The 19,671-nt window shown below is 46.4% G+C and overlaps 1 protein-coding gene across 15 annotated transcripts in view; it reads left to right on the top strand.

Moving 5' to 3' along the window:
* The window catches only part of ARHGEF9 (Cdc42 guanine nucleotide exchange factor 9), a 191,730-nt gene that overhangs the window by 127,692 nt on the left and 44,367 nt on the right, over window positions 1-19,671 (top strand). For all 15 annotated transcript variants that reach the window (XM_090150155.1, XM_090150153.1, XM_090150154.1 and 12 more), the window contains 3 exons: window positions 8,893-9,084; window positions 15,668-15,847; window positions 17,597-17,829. In XM_090150155.1, the coding sequence (XP_090006281.1) occupies window positions 8,893-9,084; window positions 15,668-15,847; window positions 17,597-17,829 (605 nt within the window). The remainder of the gene's footprint in view (window positions 1-8,892; window positions 9,085-15,667; window positions 15,848-17,596; window positions 17,830-19,671) is intronic.

Raw genomic sequence — 19,671 nt, 5'->3', positions numbered from 1 at the left:
TTGGTTTGCTGGCATGAATGATAATTAACATTTTAAAAAAATACACAGGTAGAGTTCTGTCGCAGTTTGTCCACAGCTCTGCAAAGGAAGGCTGAGGGGGAAATTCACCACTTGTTTTTCCAATCCTGAGTTGCCTTCTCCCTGCAGTGCTCGTCATGTTGCAGCCACAAGGCAGCCCACTTGCTGGCTGTCCTGCACTGAGCAAGCAGATGCCATTTGGGCTGCCATGTTCTGCTCTCCTGCTGGCAGAGGTCGCTTTCTTGCTTCTTCATTCTATTCTTGCAGATTCCTTTTTCTCCCCTCCCACTTTACTTGCAAAGAGAGAGTAACTTGGACCAGATGCCTGGAAAGCCATTAGGGCTTTGGATAGGCAACTGGAACCTCTCTTCTCCTTGCAGGATCATTGCAGCTTGTGCTCCTTTAGGGTCCTGTTAAGGACCATTTAACCCCAAATATTTACATTTTGCTTTCATCGCCTTTTTTCTTCTTGTATATTTCTTACTGAACTGATCACACTTTCATAATGAGGAGGCTGGATCTTTTCTTTGTTTTACTTTGAGTTCTGCTTTTTTGACAAGGTACCAGAAAGCTGCCCAATTTAGGCTGGATGGCTCTAACTTTACATGCATAAGAAAAGATATTTTCTTTTTTCTATATTCCATTTATTGAATTAAGTGAGGAAAAGGGAACAACATGTGGCATAGCAGAGGATCAAAAGCAGTTAGAGTAAGGGGTGACAGGACAGACCAAATGAGTGTAAAACCAAACAGGGTTAATTTCAGTATGTTTTGGACTGCAGGTCTCCCTTAGATGCTAACAGAGGGTGCACCAGAAGATCACTGCAAAGTCAGGTTTCTCTTCAAGTTGTTTGGATCTCTTCTGCATACAAACCTGGGCTGGAAAACATGGTTTGCAGTGAAACGTCTGACGCTTCTTGCTTTTCAGCCAGATCACATGAAATGCTTTGGCAGAGGATTTGGCACTCACAAAACCTCATAGCAGGAAAAATTCCCATTTGTAAGTGCAGAGAAAAACAGCAACCTGCCGATTACCTTGGCCTCTCTTACGTGCCTGCTTTGGAGGCAGGGGGTTGTAAACAAATACTGCATTTGAGGAATACAGCGGAATTGTCTTTATGCAGAAGGCCTGCAGTTGTCCTCTTAGTAGTTAGAGAGTTGGCTAGAAGGAAGGAGGATAGCAGAAAGCCATAAAGCTTTGGGAGTGTGGGAATTTTAAAGGATAAACTGGATGATGAAGCTTTTCAGGGAAGAGAAAAATCAAAGCATAGGAGAAGGTAGGGAATTCAGTAAGCAGTGGTGAATGGGAGAAAGTTATGAAAACTTTACATCACGAGAGAGGCGGATGAGCACTCCAGAGCTAGCTTTAAGGCCAAAGAAGGAGCTGGGTTTGGGGCAGAACTACCTTGTATTTTAGTGTATGTTGCTAGATGAGCATGCTGGATGACACGGGGCACAAGTTAGTCCTGTGATTTGCTGGTAGTGTTTCTCAGTGTCCTGTCCTCTGTAAGGGTCTGAGAATGGGGGAGGTACACTAAGACAAATAGAGGATTTTTAGGCAGGATTTTGTAGTGGCCGTATCATTTGTTTCTCTTCTCTCTTTTATGAATGGTATTGTCTTGGTCTGGCTTTACATAATATGGTGCAAATGAGTTTTTGCATACCAGCACATCCAGCATCCACATGTAAGCTTAAAAAAAAAAAGCTTAGTATTTGTAGAGAGGGATTTACAGCACAATAATACTGCACATGGATCTATCAGCTGCCATACCTCAGGGTCTCCTTCATAAAACAAAATCTCAAAACAAGGCTTTGATTACAGACCCCAGCACTGTACCTCCAAAATGGCTGGGGCACAACCAGCCAGATTGCATCCTGCTCGGGCTCTGATGCATTTCCACTGGAAATAAAATGTAAAACCAAACCCTTGCTGATGCTTATTGCTGTGAAGTCTTCCCCTAGAGACAGGAACAGCAGAATACATCCAGCCTGGACAGAGAAAGGGATTGCTTTTGTTGGATACATAGAGGCAGGCTGAGTTTCTGGAATGTGCTTGCTTGCACTTCAGCACTGGTAGTCTTCCCTCTATTTGCCAGGCTAAGCTCAAGAGCACATACTGTTGGGGAGGTTCTGCTGCAACGTCTTGTAGCAACCAGTGACTGCTGGGATGTTCTGGGAACTGAAGGGCAATGATCCTGCTGTGCTGTTCACATTCCCCCTGGTCAGTGCCCCTTCCAGGGCAGAACACACAGGGATGGATCAGTGCAGCAGTGCTCCTTCCAGTCACTCATCTTTGCTTAGCTCTCCCAGGTATTGTAATTTTAGGTTGGTTTTCCTGCTGAAAAGCTGTCTTTGACCCACTTTACTTTTGGCTGATAGATGAGAAGTGCTGGATCAATTGGTGGAAACTTTTAAGGCACTTTTTAGGACACTGCACCCAAGTATTCTCATAGTGCTTAGCACCAACTGCCGTGGCATCAAGGAGAGATGGGACCAGGGAGAAAAGGATGGCACTGAATGGCCTTCACCTGTTAGGCAAATAAAACGTTGTGTTCTGCAGTGTCTGCTGCAGCATCAGTGCCTTTTAAAGGAGATTTTATTCTCCTGTGGCAAATCCAGCACAAAAATAGCTTCTGGTGGAGGTACCGCGCACAGCGTGAGCAGTACTCTACAGTGACAGGATGCACTGCAGACAAATTGTGGGGTTTTTTAAAGTCAAGCAGCATTTTAGCATCCAAACACTGCCTGTGCTAATTGCAACTGTCATTAACGTGACAGGGAATGCCACTCAGCTCAGCATCTGTCAGATCCCCAGAGGTTCAAATGCAGGCACTTGGGCCCTTCCTCCTCTGGTTTCTGGGTGCAAATATACTGTTTTGAATTGGGCACAGATCTTCACATCCCCTTCCCTGTTCTCTGCCAAGCTAGTGGTGAAGGAAGACTCAGCCTCTGCTGGATGTAGTGGTGGCTTCCTTGCAAGCTGGGCTGATAGAAGGAACTGCCAGAACTCCTCCATGCACTGATACTTCAGGATTTTAGGAAATGAGGAGGGCTGAAATGCAATACTGTGAGGGTAAAGTATAGCACACCTGGTGCATTGTGTGTCCAAGCAACATTTGCTACCTGTTGGAGCTTTAGCCAATTGGAACAGGTGCAGGAAACAGGGTGGAAACACAAGGCGTCTTCCTTGGAGGTTTTTTTCACGGGTACAGAGTCTGAAAGTGTTCCTATGGAGCTCTTGTTTGCTCCTTTTCCAGCAACGAGTGAAGGGTATTTCTTACCTTGGGTAAAGGGAGCTGCTGAGGCTGGCAATGAAGAGTTGGGGAGGAAGAGGAAGAGCTGGAAGTGGATTTGCTGGGGCTGCCAGGAGGGCGAGAGCATCCCAGCACCTGCACCTGCTGGGCCCTCACCTCTTTGGCAGGCAGGAGAGGGACAGACATGAGCATGGGGCACAGGGAGCCCAGCGTAACCTGCACATTCCCTGGCCATGGTGCCCAGGTGCTGGAGTGACATTGTGAGACCGGTGTTGACTGTTGTACCTCTACAAAGCTCTGCACTGGTATTTGTTGCAAAAGCCACCGGTGAGCAGAATGGCAGCAGCTCTCTGGAAGGATGTGCCTGTGTTAATCAGCCACATTAATTAATTGTGAGCTAGGATTCAGGATGGGACATTATCTGCTAGTTTTGTCCTTGCGAATCTCCAGTGGAAGGAGATGAATAATCTTGATGGCTGGTAAAATGTTTGTTTTATCATGCTGTCTGATTATGATGAGACTATCAGCCCATAGTGCCCATTCAAGTAACGTGTCCCTGTATACAGTGTGTGCTTTCAGCTGTCTAAATATATAATAATTACGGGTCAGATAATGTTGGAATGGTGCTGTTTGGTGATTTTATGCATCATTTAGGTACAGCTGCAAATTGATAAATCACATTTCTACAGGTTTTATATAAATCACATATAATATTAACTAGTGCAATGAAGTGATTAACTCTCCCTGGCTCCTGGAACTGGGTCCTTAGGCAAAAGGGACTTTTCTTGACTATTTTATCTGCTTCTGCCAATTACTACTGGTCATGGCTTTCTAATCAGGGTTGAGTTTCCAAATGGGACTGTGAGCCTTGTGATAAGCCTGTTCTACATGCGTGGAGTGGCCTTTCCAAGTGGAATTCCACTTAGAACTAGTGTTATGCAACTTGATTTTTTTTTCTGCTCTTTTTGTGGGTTCCTTTTAATTAATTCCTATTTTAGAAGTTTGAAATGGTTCTAATGGCAGCATTCCTTTCTTTTTGCCATGTTGGACCTTTTCAGTGGTGTGAGGGAGGCTGTTGTTCACTGTATTATTTCAGAGCCTGTGCTTTTTTGCATTGCAGAGGTGTTAAAAAGGCACCGAAGGCTAATTTGTTATTGTAGGATTGTTGATGATTTCAAGAACAGCTGTTACTTTTTGCTTTTTTTTTCTCCTAAAAGATAGATAATGTTGGATGCAGTGATTAAAGCTGGTATCCCAACACTTCTGCTCCAAGCCACAGCCCCTAATTGCTGAGGACAGGGCAGGAACCCAGAGAGACTTCTTGAAATCCAAGTGAGAGGTGCCAGGTTGAATTCCCATCTCCTCCTGTGGAAAGCCCTCCAGGAGCTCAGCAGGGGTGGCAGCCACCCAGCTGGAGTGGGAGGAATGGGCAGGTGAGGTGAGGCTGGGAGGAAAACAGAGGTCTGAAGTTTCTTTTGTAAAACAGATGCAATTTTACAGGGAGGGAGGTAAATCTGTGCATTGCTGATCAGTGCACATTGGAAGATATCTAAGGAAGGGGAGGGACGTTCTTCCACTAATGGTATCTCAGCCATTACTGCAGCAGTGGGGTGCTGAGCATTTTGGGCAGGAGAGCATTGTTGGGAGAGTTGCATGTGGCTAGATCCCACTGAACAGGGCTCCCTTGCCCACAGGTGACTATGGACTGGGCTAAAATAGGAACCTTAGCAGCATTGTCAGGATCAGCTAAAGATGACATTCAGTAAGGTGCTGGGAGGGAATAATGTCACCCCCAGTTTGCCTCTTCTACCTTCCTGTTGCCTGCAGTGCAGCAGCGTCGAGGTTCAAGTGAGGACAGTGAAGCAGAGAGGATCTGCCCTCTGGAGATGGTGAACACAACACTCTGAGTGTGACTTCCCCTTGCCCTAGCATAGCACAGCTACTGTTTAGCACGAGAACTGGAGGATTTGAGGGCTGTACAAGCCCCAGAGCTGAAGCAGTGCTGTGTAAGACCAAGCGCCCAGCCAGCCACTTGTTGCTTGTGGATGAGAACAAGAGCATGGCAAGCCTACAGTGATGCATTTAAGGCCATAATTCAAATGATGCAAAAGCTTCAACATAAAGCCTGCAAACCTCAAAAATACTCATGAAATGTATCATTGATATGGGAGCTTATCCACTATTATAGATGGGAAAAGCCTAAACCAGATGAAGGGCTTGGCCCACGCTCAGCAGCAGAGCTGAGAATGTTCTTCTTCCCTGAGTGATGCTCTGAACTTTAGATGATCCCCTGAAAAAGTGGTATTTGAACTGCAGAGAACTTGAGATGTGGGGATATAAAGCTGGAATGTTTGAGGGGACAGGGGGGGGTCTTTCTCTCTTGCCAATAAAGTTGTTGCATTTGTTTTAATCTAAAAGCAGGAGTCCTCTAGACTACAACTGTAATTTTTTCCTTTTGGAAACATGAATTAGCTGGAAAGGGGAAAAATTCATTAAGGAGGAAGAAAGTGGGACTCCTGAGTTTCGTGATGTGGAAGTTGGGAATGCTGCTACAGTACACAAGAGGTGTGCCAAATTCTGAGGCTTTCGGAAATCATAAACATTTACAAGCTTGCCATTTGCATTAGAGAATCAAAGCCTTTAGGATTCATGCTTTCAAGCTTTTTTCTCCTTACTATTATGACAATTTTTTTAAATGAAAATGAAGTTTTTCTCATGACTGCCTGGCTCCAGGAAGTAGAGCTGTAAAAACATGCTTGGTTGCCAAACTAGCAGGAATGCCTTGAGGCTTGGCAACAAGCTGCTCTGGTTGGGCTTGGGACAGCTGCAGATACCTTTTCATAACAACAGGAAGGCAGGGCAGGAAGGTATATTCATCATCAGCTGAAAGTAGTCGAGAGTTAAATACCTACATTGGTTCTTGATTTTCTTAGGATCATAGAGTAATAGAACATTTGAGTTGGAAGGGAGCCTTAAAGGCCATCAGTCCAACCCCCCTGCAATGAGCAGGGACACCAACAGCTCCATCAGGTGCTCAGAGCCCATCCAGCCCGACCTTGAGCATCTCCAGGGATGGGGCACCACCACCTCTCTGGGCAACCTGTGCCAGTGCCTCACCGCCCTTATTGTAAAAAACTTCTTCGCTGTGTTCAATGTAAATTTCTCCTCTTTTAGTCTGAAACCATTTCTCCTTGTCCTGCCACAACAGACCCTGCTAAAGAGTGTGTCCCCTCCTTTCTTGTAGTCCCACTTTACATATGACAGGCCACGCTCAGGTTCCCTTCTGCAGGCTGCACAGCCCCGGCTCTGACAGCCTGTCCTCGTAGTTCCATCCCTTGGATACACTTCAACGTACATATGGTCTGGAATACCAATAAATCTGCCCCGAGGATACCTGCTAATGATTGTCCTAAAGATTTTACATCAAACTCACACCTCCCAAAATCAGCCTACAGTATAAATCAGTTGCTTCTGGTAGCTTTGGAAGTCGATGTTGGCATGGTGTTGACTCAGAAGCATGCTCCAGTCCATCTCTGTAGAAGGTGCCATGGCGGAGAGCCCCGTCACTTGGGAAGGTCCTGCGGAAGGCGGGCATTGCCCCCCGGTGGTGCGCTCACTGCTGAGCCTTCCTGCAGCAGAGGAGCCGCTTGCTCTCCGGAGATCTGCCCTGCTGCAGCTATGGCCGTGCCGTGCTGGGTGCTGCTGCACCCGGCGTCCTGACACAGCCCTCCCCTGGGCCTCAAGGCATGGAAACGAGAGCTGACAGCCGCACTCACCGCGCTTCACTTCTGCTCTGTCACACGGGACATCGGATTGACTCTCGGCTGTGCTGTCCTGGGGAAAGGTACAAAGCCTTCGTGCTGTGGGAACAGCAGCGGGAGCCGTGCTGAGGTGTGACTGGCAGGAAGGTTGTGTCACCTGGCTTTCCTTCCCAGAAAGTGCTCCCAGATGCTCAGCAGAGGTGTAGTGCCCCATGGATCCTGCAGAAAGAGCATCCCAGCACTTAAATGGGCATCACAGCTCCATGCAGGCTTGTGTAAAGTCCCTTAGAGCTCCCAGGCTGGGCACGGATGTGAGCAGGGTGAAAAGTCAGGCTTTCTATGGCTCTTTTTTTTTTAAACCCAAGTTTGCAGCCTTGTGAACATTCTGTCAGAGAAGAGGTGTTTTTTCTTCCAACACTTGGGCTTCTTGGCCTGTGCGACTCATTGTAGGAAGGCAAAATGTGGGAGCTGTAATAAGAGGAGATGTGGTTTAGCAAAACATAATAATTGGATAGGAAAACAGGGAAGGAGTGTGGGAAGCTTTTGGTGTTTTCACTGCACTAATCTGCAGGAACACGGCCTCTTACAATCAAGACATTTAAAATAGAAGTTAAGCTGAATAATAGGAAATTACTAAAAACTACTAACAGCAAAAAGAAGAATGAAAGATGAGGCTAGCTGCACAGCTTGTTTCCCTTATGTCCCTCTGTGGACAGTTTCATGGTATTCTTTCATTTCAAGGTCTCTGGTATTTTCAGCTTAAAATGCTGAGAAGTTGCTTCATTTATGTAACATCTGAGATGATATTTGTAAGACAGCACTGTGTTTTAACCTTCATGTAATGTTCATTTACAAATCACATTGAGCCCAGTTTGAATTGTTAAGGTTATTTTAAGCAGATTTTGTTTTGGCTAACAGGTACCAAAAGGAGGTACTTGTTCTGTATGTTGTGCTCAAAGACAGAGGTGTGGAGTCAGTGATGGCTTTACATGTGCAAGTTCAATGCATGCTTTTATCTGATGATGGAAGTGGAGTGTGCTGAAGGTGCAGAGATCTTTTATCATTGCTTTCAGCAATTCCTTGCAGTCTGAAATGCCCAGTGCCAGGAGTATGTTTGGTACCCACCTTCTGATCTCCACATGGCAGGAAATTTGTTCTGTCAAGGAATGGCCCCGTCTCATCCCAGCGCAATTTAGGGATTGTAACCTCAGGATGCTGAGAAAGGGCTTTTGCCTGAATGAGAATGGCTCATGTGAAATGATGGGGGAAAGCTGCTGTGAAATGAAAATCAATGCTCATGCACAAATGCTGGTCTGGGAAGGCTGAGGAAACCATAACCCGATTAGCTTGAGTGGATGGTCAGACCTGCTCAGATTCCCGAATGTATCTCAGCCTTCATAAAGCGGACATGTATAAGGGTCTCCTCCCTCCTGACAGAGGTTTCCTCCTGTCACAGCAGCCCCCAGCTGATGAGGGCTGGGGAAAGCAATGCTTTATGCTGCTAAGTTCTGCAGGTTGCTCTGTTGTACAAATGAACATGTTGTAGTTCAGAGCACTTGGCAGCAGTCTGGTTGCTTTCATATATGATTCTATTCTTGGAATCAAAACTATCAAAACCCACAGCCCCTTTGCTTACAAGAGGAAGCAAGTGGAGTGCAGGGAACCACTTGGAGGTGCGGTTATGCTGTTATAAAAGTGGGCTCTCTGAGCTGGCATGGATGCAGTGCTGGCATCAACATTACCATAAAGAAGGATTTGCTCCAGTATCACCCAGTGCAGTGCAGACCACAGCCCAGGCTTTATTCACTGGCCTCCTGATGCGCTTGCAAATAACCATGCTGTTCTCCCCTCTTCTCGCAGCTATGGGTGAACCAAGAAGATGGAGTGGAGGAGGGAACCAGCGAAGTGCAGAATGGCCACTTGGATCCAAGCGCCGACTGCCTCTGTCTTGGCAGAACCGTCCAGAACCGAGATCAGATGAGAGCCAATGTCATCAATGAGATCATGAGCACGGAGCGTCACTACATCAAGCACCTCAAGGACATTTGTGAGGTACGTGGAGTTGTGACAGGGGGTTGCAGCAGCACACGTGATGGGCTGTGGAGACCTGAGGGCTGAGTTTGTCCCTGAGTAACGGGGAAGATGTAGCAGTGCGCTTATGAGTAGTGTGTGTAATAGAGGAGCAGCATCTGTCAATAAGTATTGATACTTCTGAGTATTTTCTGCTGGATCTGCTAATTAGCTTTGGTTTGTATTAACCAAAAGAACAATTTTCTGATCTTCTTTCTGTACTTTTTTGACTGAAAAATGATGAGGTTGAGATCATTCAACCATTTCTCTTAATTAAAGCCCATTGCCATCTACTTTTGAACAGTTGACCAAGTAGATTGTAATTAAATCTATCAGTTAACCATTTCATCTGTGTCTTTCACATCAGGTTCACAACTTCCCTTTGCTCAGAATGGCTTTTCTTACAATGGGATTGAGAGCAAAATGTTTTCAGTATGGGAAATGAAGTACATGACATTTACATAGCGTAAGGGAAACTGCAAGCAAGTGAACATTAATGACTGCACCCTCACATCCTCAGCATGGTTCTTCGTTATGCACAATTAACTCCCACAACTCCTTAGTGTCCTGCAGCCCTAGTACCATGAGCTGCATGTGAAGTGTAGTGCCTGTAGTGCTGGGTGCTTGGGAAGGAGAATGCACAGATGTGCCTCAGTGTGCTGCAGGACAGCCTAGGAACTGTCTTAGAGAGAGGGAGAGCTGTGTTTGCACAAAAATCACAGTCTGGGGCGTTCTGCTCATCCCTCTCAAGGTTTATGATTCCATGAATCCGTGTCCAGTTTTTCCAGAGTCAATGTGGTGAAACCCTTTGCACATTCTACTTAGAAAATGTCTTCCTCCTCCCTTCATACTTGCCACTTTTCTTTTGACAAGGCAAAGCAGCCAACCAAAAAAGCAACTGTGATGCTTTTCGAATATGGAAGAGTCTTGGGATTTCAATTTGGAAACAAATGAGCTTAATTTCAGTGTGCTATTTCAGTCAGAAGGTTTTGCATTAAAGAAGGGAAAAGCTGCAGGAACTTTTTTGCATCGTGCTTCTTTTCCTATATTTTCACTTTTCTATTGAAAAACGGAATAAATCTGAACTTACATTTCCTGGCCATGTCACCGTGCTTTTGCCAAATAAGATTCTCAGGAGGATACAGTTTTTGTGACATCTGTGGAGTAACAGTGATTTGCAGCACGTAACAACATGCACAATGTGTGAAAGAGATGTGTGATACAAAATGGTGTTGAGAGAGAAATCTGACTGCCAGGTAGAGCTCCAGGAAGTGACTCAGCTGTCTCACTTAGAAAAGGAGGACTGAAGTGGGCATTCTTGTCTGCAGAGTGATGGGCTGTCCCTTGCTCAATGCAATCAGAGCCATCAGTTTGCCTGGAGAAGGTTTGGAGCCAGCTCAGCCATGGCAGGCATTTTGGCACAGCATGACATGAGCGTTCCTGTTTGTGCCTGAGGGTGGGTTGGAGATGCCTTGAGCCCCTCCAAATGGGTTTGTACAGAGCTGATGTTTTATCAGGGAATGAGGAAATACCAGACACCTGCTGATGAGGTGCAGAAGTGCTGGTGGCAGTGGCAAGCTCCCCTTTTCCCTCTGCTCTTTTATTTGAAGGTGCCAGGACAAATGGGAGCAGTATGACACACTGGTGGAATGCAGAGCAGCGCTGGCTTGGTGGCAGAGGTTGAGCCTGATCTAGCATTGAGCTCAGCCATGTAGTCATACTCCCATTGCTGAATTACAATAAGAAGTCCTAAGGCCAGTGAGACACCTTAAGATATGAGGTTGCTGTCAGAGGATTGTAGCCTCTGTGAGGTGATTAAGAGCCGTCCAATTGCTCTTTTCTGCTGTAGGATGTGTTCCAGAACCTGCTACCCTGTTATTATAGACCGTGTTATTATTCATAATACCCATGGCACCAGCCCTGCTAAGTCAGGAGCTCACAAGCTAGCCAGCACCAGAATAAAAATTACCTGTGCTTCAGAAAGCAGCTGGCTTGGAGGGGAATCCCCCTCTCAGCAAACCACAGAGCACTGAGAATTGCTGCTGCTGTGCCCTTGCTCAGTGTGAAGGTCTGGTTGCTGCGTGGTGAAACAATTTTTGAAGATTTTTATGAGGGGCAAAATGCTGAGCTTTCTCTGGGCTGCATTATCCGGTGCAGATGGATTTTAGTCTTTAATATCACCAAGGGGAAAAGAAGGAAAAAGAATCTAGCCTTAGGGAAATATCCAGCAATAGGAATTTGAGGCTTGGCAGTTAAAGCTTAGAAAAATAATCAGCTACTGAAAACTAGGCTTTTATAATGGGTAGCAGCAGCCAGCTGCTGCACTGGGGCTCTGAGCCTAGGAAGGCACGAGGTACATCCCTACTGGGGTGACACCAGCACAGCAGCCGAGGTGTTGGGACAGCAGGCGGCTCGATGGGAGCAGTGAGCGCCAAGGGACAGGAGGGGGGAAACGCCAGCCAACTTCCATTGCTGCATTTTTGCTCTCTCCCAAGTCATATCACTCTGAATTTATTTTTTAATAATGCTGGCTGGATCCCATCTAAGACGTGCTTTGGTGCCAGGACAGCTCTGAGTGCTGAATGGCAGTGCTTCTCAGCACGTGGAGTCGAGTCTGTTGTGCAGAGCTGATGGGAGAAGCTTTCGCATGGTCCAGGTGGCATTAGTGACTCATCCTCAGAGGTGTAGAACGACTGCTTTTCTGTGCTGCCTCGGACACGAGCAGCATAAAACCCTCCTAGTAGTGCTGTGGTGCACCTCCAGAGGACCTCTGTGGGACTGCTGGCACTTCTGTATGGCCAGTTTCTCATCTGTGGCTAGCAGAGTGGAGGGTGGTTCTGTAGAAAGTTGTATAGATTAATTAGGACATACATACATACATGTATTCTCCAGTATGTGACTTGCAGCTACCTTTTGCTGCTTGCTTGTGCACTCCTTGTTTTTCTCCTTTGGAGCTAGCTCCTTCAGTGTCCTTCTGAGGAACCAGCTTGTGTTCCTGGTGGATTTTGTTGTACATTGTAGGTGGTTCTTGGGCAATCCGTGGTGCCAGTGGGAAGGAGTGCAGCCAGACTGGTGCACGGTCTGTGCCTGATGTGCAGTACTTCTGTTGCCTACTGCTTCAGAGTCCTGACTGCCTGGGAGCAGGCACAGCTCTAGTGTGCCTTTTTCATTCAAACAGCCTTTGCCTTGTTCTTAGGTTAGTCTTGGGTTTGCATGTATGGGCGTGATGCTCACCTGGATGTGTGAGCACTGCTCTAGTGAGTAGTGTTTTGATAGTTCAGATGGTGCTTGTCCAAAGTGAGGGCAGTCTGCAGGACATTGTCTCCCCCAGACTGGCTCAGAGCTGGAGGAAAAACAGAATATTACCATAGCTGCCTTTTAACTCACAGCCTGCAGCAGCTGTCATCTCCTCATTCTTGCTGCAAGTGCTCCCCTCGCTCTCAGCAGGACAGGAAGGACAGATGGATTGTCCACCTCTCCTGACTGTCTCTAAACCCACTTTGGGGTGGAGAAAACTTAGCACTTAACCTCCTGCAAATACTTTCTAACTTTGGCCTATACCTCAGGGACGACATGGAAATGTACTTTAAAGGGAGACAGTTTGACAGCTATTTTTAGGTATTCATTGAGCAAAACACACTCCAACATCTGCTCATCAGTCAGCTATCCCTTTTCTGAGCAAACCTGATGGAATGAGCAGGAGGAAGATGACATTGTTTTATGTAACAAAAGTAAATTTACTGGAAAAAATATGCAGCATCCTTCATGGTGCTTGCTGCATGTTATATCTGAGTCTTCAGCCTCCCCTTTGCTGGAAACCAAACATCACATGCACAGGCTGGGTAGAGGATAAGGCTGGGAGCTGCGTGCATGCACTTAGTCTCCCCATGGTTTTATAAGTGCCTGTGCAGAAATGTGCTGCTTCAGCTTCTCTGGAGCACGTGACTTGGGCAAAGAGATGAACCAGCAGCAAGAGGAGAGGGGATTTTCAAGACAGAAGCTGCAGCCAATAGCAACCCCTGGGCTGAAAGATGTTCATATAAATAATCTGTGGACTGATTTCACAGAGCAGTGTGTGCATGAGGGGAGCCTGGCTTGCAGGCAGCCTGCAGCGTGCAGCAGGGCAAAGGTGCTGACACAAATGCCTTGCAGCAGCTGTTCAGCATTGCTAGCACTGCAGCCACAGCCAAAAGGAAGACCCTGGCTTCGTGGGCAGGTCCATGCATTATTGTTTTTGTAGCTGTTCTAAGATAAGCAGGTAAACATGAAAAGGAGCACGGAAAATATTCTGCATTATTCTTTGATAGTTTGAAATGTCATTTGCCATTCAGCTGTCCTGCAGCATGGGAACCAGCGTGCTCTCATTCCTCCTGGCCTTGAAAAATGAGACAGGGAAACCCAGGGAAATGAGTCATCAAGGAGCTGCTGCAAGAAGAGAGACCTAGATTTAGTAAATGGGGAAGGTATTCCATAAGCCAAGCTTCCCGGCTGTTAAAGCAGGCATGTTCAGGGTAACGGCATCCTTCTAGCTGAGCTGGACATTGCAGAGGCTGGTTCTTTGCCAGCTCGGCCGAAGTTGCATTTATCATTCTGCAGTTTGAAGTTCTCCCTCCCAGAACCACATGGTGAGGCTGAAGGACACTTTATTATAGCGTTCCAGTAGCTTGCATTATGGACCAGCAGCTGCGTGTCACCAGCTGGCACTTCGTCTGTGTGACTAAGCATCTAGAGCTCCCAAATATAGCCAACCAACTGGAGCTGTTGGCATTTTTTTCCCTTTCATTTTTTTTTTCTCTCCCTATATAATAAACATAGGGAAAGTCATCACATGATGACCCCTGTATTATTTTCTTTTCAACCAAGAGGCCACAAACCCGAAAAGGCCAGCGTAGCATTTGCTATTTGGCCTAGCAAGGTTTCTAGTCTAAATCATGCAGACAGGCAAAGTGCAGGGGGGTGAAGTGATTTGCTCAATGTCACATGGATCTGTTCAGGGTCAGAAATTCAGCCCAGGCATCCCAAGCCTCTGTGTGTCACCGCATCCCCTGGACCACATATGCTTCAGGCAAGTGTGTTTGAAGTCATCATGATTCAGCTGAAACCAGGATGGCAAGTTCATGGGCAAGGCAGGCTCAGCAAAGCAGGGAGGCAGGCAGAGCTCAGTGCGTTGCACTTTTTGATAGAATATTGATCCACTCCATCTTTTTAGATTGGGAAGTCTTCAGAGCAATGTATGATGTCCAGCTAAAGTTGGGCTCAGCACCACTGAGCACCATGGACAAATGAAGACTAAGTAATAGGGAGCATTTTGTTCTTGCACTGGACCAGGATGCAGGAGATCTGAATTGTTGCCAGCTCTACTGCAAATTCCCTGTTATTTTGGAGAATTTCCTTAAACTCTCTGCATCCCAGTTGTTCCTCTCTCCTTCTCCATTTATCTCGCACAGCTGTAGACTCAGTGGGAGAGTCTGATGTTTGTACAGTGCAGGACACAAAGCAAGAAAAGCAATAAAAAGTGACAGCTGAGAAAACAGGGCAGAATTTCTGCCTGTTTTGTGCCGTATGGAATAACATATTCGGGATAATCTCTTGGAGGATAAAAGAAACAAAAATTAAAATGACGCTGCTTTCCTCTAGATCGCATTGATCAGTGGCTGGTGCTGCTCGGGCTGGGCCAGCTGGAGCGCCCACCTCGGCTCCTGCATTGCCTCAGTGCTGTGTGGTGCTCACAGCACTGCAGCCCTCCTGCTTTTTGGGAGGGGAGCAACTTGGTGATGTGTTGCCTGCCACGTGAGGGAAGGCCAGTTGCCTTCAGCATTTTGCCTGGTCCTGAAGTTCCTCTGGGTGGATACACCGGCCATAGCCTTCCTCCCAGAGCAAGGGTGTGCTACCACACATTGAAGAGTATTTCTCAGCATGACTGACAACTTCCTTGTCCTGATTACTGTGGCCAGAAAGAGAAATCAGAGTGGGCTGAGAGCCCCTCATGGCTTTGTGTGTACTGCCACGTGCTGCTGAAGAGGATGTGAGAACAGCAGTGTTTGTAGGAGCTGCCTGTGATAGCGGGTATTGCAAGGCAGTGGGTTTTGAAGGGATGAGTAACACACCTCTTTGGAGCTATCAGCTCCATTTACCATTCTCTGCAGCACAGGTGGGGACAGAGCATTTTCAGGCTGGCTGAGATCTCTGGAGAACTTTCTGTTTGCTAACGTAATTTATACTAAATGCTGAGGGATGTTGAGGCAGAAGCCAGCACTGCTTCTCCTCTGTGCTTTCCTGTGTACACGCCATCCTCTGACGCAGGCTGAGAAGCCTGGTACACGCTGGCATGTCCTGAGCAAGGATGCTGAGGTCTGCTCTGGGTTGCGGTGAGAACCATGGCTGCAGGTGCCAAATGTTGCAAATGAGATGTTGTCTGTCAGAAAAGGGTTCGTAGCATTTCCAGGCATGTTTCGCCTACTGTGTGTTTAAATGTAGAGAGGAATTGATAGAGAATCGAGAAAAATCTGGAAGCTGCCTCTGTGGTTGGATTATTTTATGGATTGCTCTGTCCTACTTCTTACAGGGTTACTTGAAGCAGTGCCGAAAGAGAAGGGATATGTTCAGTGATGAACAGCTGAAGATCATCTTTGGGAACATTGAAGATATCTATAGATTTCAGATGGGTTTTGTCCGGGACTTGGAGAAACAGTACAACAACGAGGATCCCCATCTCAGTGAGATCGGACCATGTTTCCTTGAACACGTAAGTTCGTTTCGAAATTTTATCTGGGGAGCTGGGGGTGTTTTTGGGGGGTGTAGAAAAAGTCAGAAGGCAGGAACCACACAGCATCTAACTGCCATCTATCAGTTCTCTTCTGTTCTAGTTATAGTAGTGATACACCACAGGCTACTCCATGTATCCACTTTGTGAGGTACAGATGCAGGGAGGACTCCAAGTGAAGCACATAGTTGGATAATCCCCCCGCTGCATTTGAATCCCAGCATGCTTCCATATCCACTCTCATATTACGTAGGTGCAGTGTCCCTCAAATCATCTTCATCCTCTTTTTCTCTTCAAAATATGACTTAAAACCCTTCACAAGCCATCCCAATCAGATCAGGGATGACCAGGCGGTTGGAACAGGTAAGAAAGAGGAGTAACAAGAAGCCTTAGTTGTGCATTACATTGAAAAGTGGAGGAGTACAAATGGCCAGGGTGCTCACTCATGCACTGAGATGCATTTACAAGGGCTGAAAGAACCTGTGAAGCTTCGATGTATACCTCAGCAGGATGGCTGGGCCAGGGGTGAGGTGGCAGCTCACGCTAAGTGTGCACCAGAGAGGATATTTTAGCTGATGTTTGCAGTCCTGGAGATTTGGCCCTGCCCGTCATGCTGTTACATAAAGCCACGTGCTGCAGGAGCTGTTAGATTGGCCAGTGCTGTAAATATGTCAGGAAATGTCAAGGAAATTACAGTCCTGCAGCTTTAGGCTTTCTTTTAGAGAGACTGAAAAGCTGTATCAGAGCGTACACTTGAGGTGCTGTGACCCAGGATGTGCATCCTGTACTGTGTTACTTACATCAGGGCTGAACTAGTGACTGTATTAGGGACAGCTGCAATAGGAATTCATGAAACTTCAGCAGGGCGTCCCTGAAAAGACTTCTGGTATCTCTTAAACATCGCTGCACTTCTAATTAAAAGGCAAGTTTATTTTTGAGAAATTGCATTTTAACAGTAATGTTGCTCACTTTTATCAGAGCCTGCAATCTCTGCTGTTCACTTCCACAGCAGCAGCATATTGCACCTTTGTGCAAAAAAGATGGGAGAAATCTTGGTGCGAATCAGTAGCTAAAACTTCATGTCCTAAGGCTGTGCTGTCAATTCATTTATAGTAACAGTAGTAAAAGCTACTGCTGCTATTCAGAGTGATATCTGACACTTCTTGTCTTCATTCTGTCTGAAAGCCAGCAAAGGGTGGCTGGGCATGCATGTGTGTGTGCAAGTGGGCTTCTTGTTTGTTTTTCCAATCTTTGGTGCTTTCTGAACCTCTAAGCACAGGGAACTCCACACAGTGGTTGGTTCATGGGGATCCCTGTTGGTAGAGAGATGTTCAGAACTACCCAGACCCCAAGCACTTGTCAGATGCTTCATGATCCCTCAGGTAAAGAGCTCTAGAAAAAGCAAGATTGTCTTGTACCACTGAAGGCCAGAGCTGTGGCTTGGTTCCACCTTTACCTTTTACGGAGAAAATTACTCCACTCAATTTGAAATTGAGAACACCCCAGCACTGCACAGGGGTTTGCTTTAACACACCTGCTGCTTGCAGAGACTTTGGCAGTGTGACAGCACAAAGGGCCTTCTCTCCTCCCTTTCACCCCAGAGCAACCTTCTCTGAGCAGGGACAGAATTCAGGATCAGCCCTTCCTCCTCCTACAGGGGTATGACTTTTTCTTTAGTCATAATGTTGGTGATTGACTGACGTGTGATCCCTTCCCTCCTGCCTTTCACAGCAAGATGGCTTCTGGATCTATTCAGAGTACTGTAATAATCACTTGGATGCGTGCATGGAGCTTTCCAAGCTGATGAAAGATAGCAGGTACCAGCATTTCTTCGAAGCTTGTCGTCTGTTGCAGCAGATGATTGATATTGCCATAGACGGTTTCCTACTGACACCAGTGCAGAAGATCTGCAAATACCCCCTGCAGCTTGCAGAGCTTCTCAAGTACACCGCACAGGATCACAGGTATGGGAGTGCTCCTCTTACACAGCGGGGTTTTGCTCAGTGCTTCTTTACATGGACTCTGCACACACACAGGGGTCGGGGTTTTTTTCTGTCCAGCTCTTCTCTTCATGACATCTTGTATAAATTGAAGCAGGGCAAAGGTTCAGCAGATAGTTAAAAAGCTTCTCAAAGCATTGATTCTCAGTGGAGCCAAGCTCATCTCTCTTATAATCAGACATGTGAACTAATTACCCTTGGTTGTACTTTATGATGCTACCAGTTACACTAGAAAAATTACTTAATTAGCACTCAGTGGTCAGAAAGGCTCATTTCTTTGTCCTAGAGAGGAGCCCAGCACACAGCAGGTGGAGGGCTGGGATCCACAATTCCAACCTGAGTATGCTTAGATTTTGGGATAATTCAAAACCTGTTCTGCTTTTCAGCCCGCTTCTGTCTCTGGTTTTGTCATTGGCTTTTTAGGATCAGATAAGCATCTGGCAGTCGGATTGCTTCTTCCAAATTTTAAGGATTTCTTTTGTTTGTGATGAGGGCCATCAACCTGACTACCTGCCCTAGCATAAATCAGGAGTAGTACCTATGATATCAGTTGTGATAGATGAAAGAAGAATGAAGCCCTCTGGGGATATTCCCCTACCTTGCCAGTATTTTTTCTGTCCAAAACCTATTTAAAGTGAAATAGTTAAAGAGAAAAAAAAGACCACAGAGATCTCAGAAACTTCTGCAAGGGTTCAATTTTTTTTGTTTTTCCCCAAAATCAGCCTTGGAAGTGCACAGAGAAGTGACACAAGCAAAGGGATGCATTGATTTGCTCGGACCTGGTTCACTAGTTCCATTGCTTCCTAGTTGCTGAACGCTCGGCTGATAATCACCTATTTGGACATGCATTTGGCTCCAGATCCAATTTCTCTTTTTCCTCTCCTTACCAGACCAAGTCAAACTTGGAGTGGACTCATGGGAATGTTAGGGTATCAGAAACTCGCTTGAGGATCCCAGATGTTGTGGCTTGTTTTGCTCACCAGCCATGTGATGTTCCCACAGTACTTACAGTGTGAACTTAGATGTGTGGCTTCACAGTGGGGAGACACACGCAGCCCCAGAGAGGAGAGGTCTGTGTTTAAAATGACCCCCTCTGAGTTATTTGGTGTTGATACCAAAGAGGATGTGGACAGGGTGGTTACACAAGGATGAACTATTTTGAGTACGTTCCTTTGGGATGTTTTAAAATCAGCTTGTTGCTAAGCTATTGGCTACAGTCACTTTCTGTGAGACTCAGACCTTCCCTGTGGATAAGCAACAGTTGGTTCATTCAGACAGACAGCCCTGCATCAGCCCCATGCTGTGCTCTGGTTAGTGTGGGATGCCCCACTCACAGCGGATGGCTTTAAGACACAGAAATATGGTGGGTTACCCCACACTCCCTTGTGGTCTCACTCTTCTGATTCAAGCATTCAAACAGCCTGGGAGCAACCAGTTCTCCTGGCAGCCCAGCTCATGTCCCAGACCTCCTTTATGCCCTTGAGCAATTTGCAGAGTAAGGCAAAATTGAGTAAGGACTGGGAGTCCCTATGAAAGCAAGTCTTAAGTTCATATGAGAGTGGGAGATTTCATTCTTCTTCTCTGCTGGCTCCTATTCACTAATATGGTGCTTGTAAAGCTAGGCGTTTTCCCTGTGCCAGCTCAGGGCAGCGGAGCAGCGATCAGCAGCCTGAACACTCCCTCAAGTAGCATGGGTCTGGAATTGCACCCTGGTTGACCCCTGGAAAGAGGTCACTGCATTCCCAAAGTAATCAACGAACTATTTATTTTCCTTAATGTTATAGTCAGTGCTGCCCTATTATTAAT

Source organism: Phasianus colchicus, chromosome 14 (genome assembly GCF_987193195.1).
Source record: "Phasianus colchicus chromosome 14, bPhaCol1.hap1.1, whole genome shotgun sequence".
Classification (NCBI taxonomy): domain Eukaryota; kingdom Metazoa; phylum Chordata; class Aves; order Galliformes; family Phasianidae; genus Phasianus; species Phasianus colchicus.
Note: the sequence above shows the minus strand (reverse complement) of the source record. Positions and strands in the feature narration are given on the sequence as shown.